Raw genomic sequence first — 9769 nt, 5'->3', positions numbered from 1 at the left:
AGAAACAAATAGAGACGGAGAGACAAAAAGAGAGACAGACAGAGAGAGAAATACAGAGAAATTCATGAATAATTAATGAGCATGTGTGACTTCATCCAATCAGTGCATGAGTGAGCACACTGATTATGACCTCAGGGATATCATTTGCATATTAGATCATGTTTAGGGTTAGTGGTCAATTAGTTTATTATGTGGGCAGGGCTGTGAGTGGGCGGAGTTTATATCATGGCTGTGAGTGGGTGGAGTTTGTACCAGTGGTTTGAGTGGTCGGGACTCAACCTTCAAGTGTGCTGACTCATGTTTCCATGGCGGATAAACACACACACTCACACACGTTTCCCTCCATCTCTGGCATCTGATTGGTTGATGAACATTCCAAAGTAAAATCCAGAATGCAAACAGGGAAACGTTTTGTAAACTATCACACTTTATAAACCATATCACTATGCTGTTCAAGAAGAACACACACACACAAACTCAAACAAACACACACACGCTCTCTCACACACATCTATACTTCGAGCTGCTTAACACTCACGATGATGATGATGATGATTGTTGTTATTGTAAACAATGTAAGAACTATGTAGTGCACTGTCTATGAGTGAGACAGTGAGAAAGTGAGGCATTGAGGAAGAGAGACAGACAGTCAGGAAGTGAGACAGTGAGACAGACAGTGAGGAAGAGAGACAGTGAGACAGACAGTCAGGAAGAGAGACAATGAGACAGACAGTAAGACAGACAGTGAGGAAGAGAGAAAGTGAGACAGACTGTGAGGAAGAGAGACAGTGAGACAAACAGTGAGGAATAGAGACAGTGAGACAGACAGTGAGACAGATAGTGAGGAAAAGAGACAATGAGACAGACAGTGAGGAAGTGAGACAGACAGTCAGGAAGTGATACAGTGAGACAGAGAGTGAGGAAGAGAGACAGTGAGACAGACATTGAGGAAGAGAGACAGTGAGACAGAGACTGAGAACAAGAGGCAGTGAGACAGACAGTGAGGAAGTGAGACAGTGAGACAGAGAGTGAGGAAGAGAGACAAACAGTGAGGAAGAGAGACAGTGAGACAGACAGTGAGGAAGAGAGACAGTGAGACAGACAGTGAGGAAGTGAGACAGACAGTGAGGAAGTGAGACAGTGAGACAGAGAGTAAGGAAGAGAGACACTGAGACAAACAGTGAGGAAGAGACACAGTGAGACAGACAGTGAGGAAGAGAGAAAGTGAGACAGACTGTGAGGAAGAGAGACAGTGAGACAGACTGTGAGGAAGAGAGACAGTGAGGAAGAGAGACAGTGAGACAGACAGTGAGGAAGAGAGACAGTGAGACAGACAGTGAGGAAGAGAGACAGTAAGACAGAGAGTGAGGAAAACAGACAGTGAGACAGTGAGGAAGAGAGACAGTGAGACAGACAGTGAGGAGGAGAGACAGTGAGGAAGAGAGACAGTGAGACAGAGAGTGAGGAAGAGAGACAGTGAGACAGACAGTGAGGAAGAGAGACAGTGAGACAGAGTGAGGAAGTGAGACAGTGAGACAGAGAGCGAGGAAGAGAGAAAGTGAGACAAACAGTGAGGAAGAGAGACAGCGAGACAGACAGTGAGGAAGAGAGACAGTGAGACAGACAGTGAGGAAGAGAGACAGTGAGACAGACTGTGAGGAAGAGAGACAGTGAGACAGTGAGGAAGAGAGACAGTGAGACAGACAGTGAGGAAGAGAGACAGTGAGACAGACTGTGAGGAAGAGAGACAGTGAGACAGACTGTGAGGAAGAGAGACAGTGAGACAGTGAGGAAGAGAGACAGTGAGACAGACAGTGAGGAAGAGAGAGAGTGAGACAGACAGTGAGGAAGAGAGACAGTGAGACAGAGAGTGAGGAAAATAGACAGTGAGACAGTGAGGAAGAGAGACAGTGAGATAGAGAATGAGGAAGAGAGACAGTGAGACAGACAGTGAGGAAAAGAGACAGTGAGGAAGAGAGACAATGAGACAGAGAGTGAGGCAGACAGTGAGGAAGAGAGACAAACAGTGAGGAAGAGAGACAGTGAGACAGACAGTGAGGAAGAGAGACAGTGAGATAGACAGTGAGGAAGTGAGACAGTGAGACAGAGTGAGGAAGTGAGACAGTGAGACAGACTGTGAGGAAGAGAGACAGTGAGACAGTGAGGAAGAGAGACAGTGAGACAGACAGTGAGGAAGAGAGACAGTGAGACAGTGAGGAAGAGAGACAGTGAGACAGACAGTGAGGAAGAGAGATAGTGAGACAGACAGTGAGGAAGAGAGACAGTGAGACAGGCAGTGAGGAAAATAGACAGTGAGACAGACTGTGAGGAAGAGAGACAGTGAGACAGACTGTGAGGAAGAGAGACAGTGAGACAGACAGTGAGGAAGAGAGACAGTGAGACAGAGAGTGAGGAAAATAGACAGTGAGACAGTGAGGAAGAGAGACAGTGAGACAGAGAGTGAGGAAGAGAGACAGTGAGACAGACAGTGAGGAGGAGAGACAGTGAGACAGACAGTGAGGAGGAGAGACAGTGAGGAAGAGAGACGGTGAGACAGAGAGTGAGGAAGAGAGACAGAGAGACAGACAGTGAGGAAGTGAGACAGTGAGACAGAGAGTGAGGAAGAGAGACAGTGAGACAGAGAGTGAGGAAGAGAGACAGTGAGACAAACAGTGAGGAAGAGAGACAGTGAGACAGACAGTGAGGAAGAGAGACAGTGAGACAGACTGTGAGGAAGAGAGACAGTGAGACAGACAGTGAGGAAGAGAGTCTGTGGTGAGACAGACAGTGAGGAAAATAGACAGTGAGACAGTGAGGAAGAGAGACAGTGAGATAGAGAATGTGGAAGAGAGACAGTGAGACAGACAGTGAGGAAAAGAGACAGTGAGGAAGAGAGACAGTGAGACATAGAGTGAGGAAGAGAGACAGTGAGACAGACAGTGAGGAAGTGAGACAGAGTGAGGAAGTGAGACAGTGAGACAGAGAGTGAGGAAGAGAGACAGTGAGGCAAACAGTGAGGAAGAGAGACAGTGAGAAAGACAGTGAGGAAGAGAGACAGTGAGGCAAACAGTGAGGAAGAGAGACAGTGAGACAGACAGTGAGGAAGAGAGACAGTGAGAAAGAGAGACAGTGAGACAGAGAGTGAGGAAGAGAGACAGTGAGACAGACTGTGAGGAAGAGAGACAGTGAGACAGTGAGAAAGAGAGACAGTGAGACAGACAGTGAGGAAGAGAGACAGTGATAGAGAGTGAGGAAGAGAGACAGTGAGACAGAGAATGAGGAAGAGAGACAGTGAGACAGACAGTGAGGAAAATAGACAGTGATACAGTGAGGAAGAGAGACAGTGAGATAGAGAATGAGGAAGAGAGACAGTGAGACAGACAGTGAGGGAAAGAGACAGTGAGGAAGAGAGACAGTGAGACAGAGAATGAGGAAGAGAGACAGTGAGACAGTTAAGAAAATTTCTCTGTGTCCTCTAAGACACTGCTGGGTGAGATTCCTTGCACACACACACACACACACACACACACACACACACACACACACACACACACACACTGGGTGCAGTGGGAGGGGCTGTATGGGACTCTGCTGTAGGAAGCTGCAGTGAGTGATGCTGCAGTCAGGTGTAAATGTACAATGTAAGTGTGTTTGCAGAGTCTCTGATTGGAGATGGCAGAGGTGCATATGCATCACTACTGTCCTACCTACAGGGGTTCGAGTAGACCTGCTGCCTGCTTCTAAGCTCATTCGATGTTCTGTCACAGTATTAGTCGATAGTCGATACGAAACAGGTTTAATGTAAAAGTGCAGACCTTCAGACCAGACTGGAGCAGACCTACGATCATGTTAAACATATAAAACAAGATGAAGTTCCTGAAATGTGAATTTTTATCTGCTGTAGCTGTGTGTGTGTGTGTGTGTGTGTGTGTGTGTGTGTGTGTGTGTGTGTGTGTTTAGATGGGAATGATGTTTTTCCTGTATTTTTTTTTTTTGTAATTCAGTACACTCCCCAGGGCATCATGTGCCCCCTGTGACCATTAGACCCAAATGCCAAGACAAACAAATCCCACATCTAATCTCACTCTATTTACTAAGGGCAAAAATACATACAGAGAAACACAATCAATTCAGTTGGGTTTAAAACACACACACATATGTGCGTGTGTGTAAGTGTGTGTGTGTGAGAGTGAGATGGACATGGTTTGTTAATCTGCAGATATGATGAAATGAAACATGTTGTAAAAGCTTTAATAAATCAGGTCTAACTGCAAAAGCTTATATGATTGAGATTTATTTTCCACTCCATAACTCAGAATTATTACTCCATTAATTCCTTTATACACATAGGAATGTTAGACTAATTTAGGTTTAAAAAATACAGGCGTGTGTGTGTGTGATTTATGTCATCCTGCATGCTATCCTGTACCGTCTCACAAACTCCAAACACCATCCAGAGCTTGGCTATATAAGGAGCGCTAGCGTTAGCCACAGCCGGTGTGCATCAAAGTGTAGCTCATCACACAGGGCTAACTTCAGCTCCAGACACTTTTCCATTTCAAACCGTCCGAGATCCCACGTTGTTTATCTTTTGTGGCTCATATCTGTGCTTGTTACATCCTCCCTCACACGGAAAATTTCACATGATGCTGCAAATAAACAGCGATGTGACTGTGTGTGTGTGTGTGTGTGTGTGTCTCCGTCCCATAAGAGGAGAAACTGCAGCTCCTGACAAATGAAGGAAGGAAACTCCCAACTATGTAGTTACTTTAATTTGGATCATTTCCTGCAAAAGTCTGAGAAAATCCAGCTGTGAAAAAGACTTAATGCTACAGATCGGAATTAGCAATGCGCTAGCAATTAGCTTGCTTCATTCATCCACACAGAAGCTGACTAGCTTTTCACTAATCTACTTTTCATTTACATTTTCTTCTAATGACATTTTTGTGGTCACTTCCTGTCAGCACAGTGGAACTTCATGCTAACGTATTGTTGACATTTCTGACTATTTTCTGTGCATACTGTACACTACTGTGTTGTATTTTCTGGACTAATTTATTATGTTGGTGAGTATTATAAGTGGTGAGTTGAGGTGATGTGGTGAGGTGAGGTGATGTGGTGAAGTGGTGAGGTGTGGTGGTACGGTGATGTGGTGAAGTGGTGAGTTGAGGTGGTGAGGTGAGGTGGTGGTGAGGTGATGTGGTGAGGTGAGGTGCAGTTGTGAGGTGAGGTTGTGAGGTGCTGTTGTGTGGTGAGGTGATGTGGTGAGGTGAGGTGATGTGGTGAGGTGATGTGGTGAGGTGATGTGGTGCGGTGAGGTGAGGTGGTGAGGTGAAGTGGTGAGGTGATGTGGTGAGGTGATGTGGTGAGGTGATGTGGTGAGGTGATGTGGTGAGGTGGTGTGGTGAGGTCTTGAGGTGAGGTGAGGTGATGTGGTGAGGTGGTGAGGTGAGGTGGTGAGGTGAGGTGCTGTGGTGAATTGAGGTGGTGGTGAGGTGATGTGGTGAAGTGAGGTGCAGTTGTGAGGTGAGGTGAGGTTGTGAGGTGCTGTTGTGTGGTGAGGCGATGTGGTGAGGTGAGGTGGTGAGGTGATGTGGTGCGGTGAGGTGGTGAGGTGAAGTGGTGATGTGATGTGGTGAGGTGAGGTGGTGAAGTGAGGTGAGGTGAGGTGGTGAGGTGATGTGGTGAGGTGATGTGGTGAGGTGATGTAGTGAGGTGGTGTGGTGATGTGAGGTGGTGTGATGAGGTGGTGAGGTGATGTGGTGCGGTGAGGTGAGGTGGTGAGGTGATGTGGTGAGGTGATGTGGTGCGGTGAGGTGAAGTGGTGAGGTGAAGTGGTGAGGTGGTGTGGTGAGGTGGTGTGGTGAGGTGGTGAGGTGATGTGGTGAGGTGATGTGGTGAGGTGATGTGGTGAGGTGGTGTGGTGAGGTGGTGAGGTGAAGTGGTGAGGTGAAGTGGTGAGGTGAAGTGGTGAGGTGAAGTGGTGTGGTGAGGTGGTGTGGTGAGGTGGTGAGGTGGTGTGGTGAGGTGGTGAGGTGGTGTGGTGAGGTGGTGTGGTGATGTGGTGCGGTGATGTGGCTTTAATTTTTAGTTTTTTTTAGTTTTATACAGTTCAGTTTCCTAACTGCTTTATAAACATCTTCATCACTGATATTTCCCGCTAGCTCAGACATGTTTAATCCTAAATCTCGACTGTATTTATTGATTTCTGTTCTCTTCAGTGACGTTGAGCTCCAAGATCATGAGCTCAATCTCAGGACCTTCAAAGAGCCACAGTTTAGTTATCAGCAGTTACAAAAGAGAAAACCTTTTTTTTAGGAATAAATTAGTAATAAGACAAATAGATTCAGTACTAAAACACTGACCACATCCACTGGCCGTAACCTGCAGACCTGTAACTTTACCTCCAGTTTTTGTTTTATATTCTCTCTGCTGAAACCTCTGAAAGCATTAATATCTATAAGTCTTAGTGTTCTGTGTGAGATCAGTCGTGCTAAGAGAGCAAAAATGAAGCTGAGAGAAGGAAGTAAAATCACCAAACACATAAAACCTACAAGAAGAGAAAACAGCACACAATACACCTCCACAGGTAACACTGTGAGTGATGTAAAGTGTTCAGGGTATCGATTACTAAATGGTTAGTGAGAGCTTCATTACAGGAGACCCCAGTTAGCATGATGAAATTAGCATAGTGCACTTTCCTACAAATACCAGAATTATTAATAAAAATAGCTCAAACGGCTTCATGCAGCACAGCGGAATGTAATACATGTTCTCCACATGGAAAAGCAATTAATTTAAAATAGATCATTAATACAGGTGAGTATATAAAAGCTTTAGAAATCTGTAAGAATAAATTGAAATATAAAAAATTGAGCATTTGTAAATTTCTTTTATAGTAAAGTACATGAAGATATGTGTGAAATATATGACATTCATTCATCTTCTACCACAGGGAGCCTGTGCCTATCTCAGGCGTCATCGGGCATCGAGGCAGGATACACCCTGGATGGAGTGCCAACCCATCACAGGGCACACACACACTCTCATTCACTCACACACTCACACACTACGGACAATTTTCCAGAGATGCCAATCAACCTACCATGCATGTCTTTGGACCGGGGGAGGAAACCGGAGTACCCGGAGGAAACCCCCGAGGCACGGGGAGAACATGCAAACTCCGCACACACAAGGTGGAAGCGGGAATCGAACCCCCAACCCTGGAGGTGTGATGGGAACGTGCTAACCAATAAGCCAACGTGCCCCCGGAAATATATGACAGTATATTCTAAACTATAATTAGTATATAGTATTTTATTAATAATACTAATATTCATAATACTAATCTCTTTTTACCAATCAGGAGCTGTACCTGAGTCTCATACTTGAGAAAGAAGCTACTCAGGTGTATCTTCCATGGTAAGGTGAGGCGGAACCTTAACTTTTGTGTCTGTTGTGAATGTTGTGCATCATTAAAGCATATTTTAGCTTTGTAACAGACTTAAAGCCCCACTGAGGCTCCTATCTGTTCCTGTACAGCGGACCGCTGAGGATATTTGGTAAGTAACAGTGACTTCATCTGCTTCCATAATGCTGCTTATCACTTTGCAAAACAAATTAATCAAAGAGTAAAGACTTACGAGATCTCATCGTTCTCGAACTCCAGGACTCCGTAGGTATCCTCAAAGTCCTCACCTCCTCCTTTAGCTGTTCCAGCGATGGTTTTATATGGAACTGCAACAACTCCTCGAGCTCCAGACATCCTCACCACTTTCACCTCCATCACCCCGATGCTCTCACTGACGTGCATCACTGGTTCCTCAAACATAAAGATCCCAGCGTGATCGTCATCAAAGATGGTCACTGTGGCAGTGGATGGAAGTCCCAGGCCCGCCAGGCTGTCCACATGATTGGACATTGAATCCTCATGGTTTGTTCCCTCAGACAGAACCCTGACATTGCTCAGGTGGACCAGGAAATGCTCATCTTCTTCAAAGATGTCATCATCAATGATTTCCACTCGGATTTCCTTCTCAGTCTCACCTGGTTTGAAGACGATGATGCCCTCGGTGAACTTGTAATCGGAGCCCGCGTTGGCAGTGCCGTCTTCTGTTTGGTAGTTTACAGAAACCATGCTGGTCAAGTCACCTCCACGTCGCACCACATTCAGTGCCACTGAGCCACAGTTTTCCAAACACTGGTATGAAGCGGGATAGAAAAAGATCTTTGAGGAATGATCAGTGTCTGAAACCTCAGATCGTAGTTCATAGGTGCCGAGTGCTCTTCTGGCCTGGTCTGCTGCATGTTTCTTCAGGATGTTTCCTGCACCGGTCATAAGCCTTGTGGTCTGGCAGCGATAAAACGCTCGACTCTTCTGTTGCAGGCTGAGCAGTTGGTAGTTAGCGATCTCTGCTAGCTGTTCCATGTCTTTTTCTGGATGTTTCTGTTTCAGTTCTTTTAAAATCCTTGCCATTTCTCTTCTGGTTTCCTGCTCATCCATCTCCTCAGATGCATCCACAGTCCCATCTAGAAAGCTGAGCATCTTTCTGTCCATTTCAACGTCTGTTTTCGACTGGAGTTCAGGTTCTCCTTCAGTCTCAATAATCATTCCTCGCTGCTTCCCGACTCGATATCTTTTGTAAACATATTTGTAGAACAGAAGTCTGCGGTCAGCAATCCACGCGAACACCACGCATATGGGGAAGAAGAAGAGTGTCAGTAAACCCTCCCACACCTCCACGATGCCTGGAGAAAACACAGCCAGGATCATGTAGAGCCAGGTGTAAGCAAAGATGCTCCAAGCTGCAGTGACGAAGAACACTCTGAGATGTTTTACTTTGCGATGATCGCCATCAGGGATGACAGAAACACAAAGTCCAATAATGACGAACATGTTGAAGGCGGCACTGCCCACGATGGTGTTCGGCCCCAGATCACCTGCGTTAAAGTTGTGTCCACAAACCTCCACGACAGATAGCAGGATCTCTGGAGCAGATGATCCCAATGCCATCAGGGTGAGATTAGACACGGTTTCATTCCAGATGCGCACCGTGGTGGTGGTGGTTTCTCCGTTCGGCTTTTTGATGGTGATTACCTTCTCTTGTGATGTGATGACCTCGATGGATGCCATAAAACGGTCCGCAATGATGGAGACCCCGAGGAACATGTATGCCATAGCAACGAAATAGATGGTGGCTCTCGCCAGCTTGTCTCCAAACGATGGGTTTTCTGGCCTCCATAGTGGCAGGATCACTCCTTCTTTACACTCGTAGGTACCTGAGCAGCTTTCAGTGTTATTAGCTGGAACTGAAGCTTCATGATGCTTGGATCCTCCAGCAGCAACGTCCTGGAGCTCATGGAATATAAATATGAAGAACAGACTGAGTGATGGACGGTGGAGGCGTGGAGTGTCTGATTGTCCCATTTTCCTGAGGAGGTGTTTGATCCCTGATCGCCGGTTATCTTTCCCTGTAAAAGAGAAAGCAAACAATCTTCAGTTCGGGTAAATTTGCATTTATGCTTCTTTAATTCAAATCAGATCACATCAGATCTGTCAAACAAGTTCCACTATCAGACTGACCACGGTACATCCACAACCTTTGATCTACTACAGCAGATCCACTACATTAGATCCACTATGGAAAAGCACTCCATAAAGTCTTTGATCAGATCCATTAGAGTGGATTCACTACATAGATATACATCTGATTCAATAATAAAAGTCAACCAAATTAGATTCACTAGATCAGATCTGCCTTCCGAGATC

General features: G+C 45.8%; 1 protein-coding gene across 3 annotated transcripts in view; it reads right to left on the bottom strand.

Annotated features, from left to right (window-relative positions):
- Positions 1-3353: 3353 nt before the first annotated feature.
- The window catches only part of slc8a1a (solute carrier family 8 member 1a), a 7564-nt gene continuing 1148 nt past the window's right edge, over positions 3354-9769 (bottom strand). For 2 of the 3 annotated variants that reach the window (XM_047820416.1, XM_047820419.1), the window contains exons 3-4: positions 7644-9471; positions 3354-4649 (exon numbers count right to left, since the gene is read on the bottom strand). In XM_047820416.1, coding sequence (XP_047676372.1) covers positions 4640-4649; positions 7644-9427 — 1794 coding nt within the window. In that variant the 5' untranslated portion in view covers positions 9428-9471 and the 3' untranslated portion in view covers positions 3354-4639. Of the gene's footprint in view, positions 4650-7278; positions 9472-9769 lie in introns of those variants that run through there. The other variant, XM_047820421.1, reaches the window with a different exon arrangement.

Source organism: Tachysurus fulvidraco, chromosome 1 (assembly GCF_022655615.1).
Source record: "Tachysurus fulvidraco isolate hzauxx_2018 chromosome 1, HZAU_PFXX_2.0, whole genome shotgun sequence".
Lineage (NCBI taxonomy): Eukaryota > Metazoa > Chordata > Actinopteri > Siluriformes > Bagridae > Tachysurus > Tachysurus fulvidraco.
This window is presented reverse-complemented; position numbering and strand designations above follow the sequence as displayed.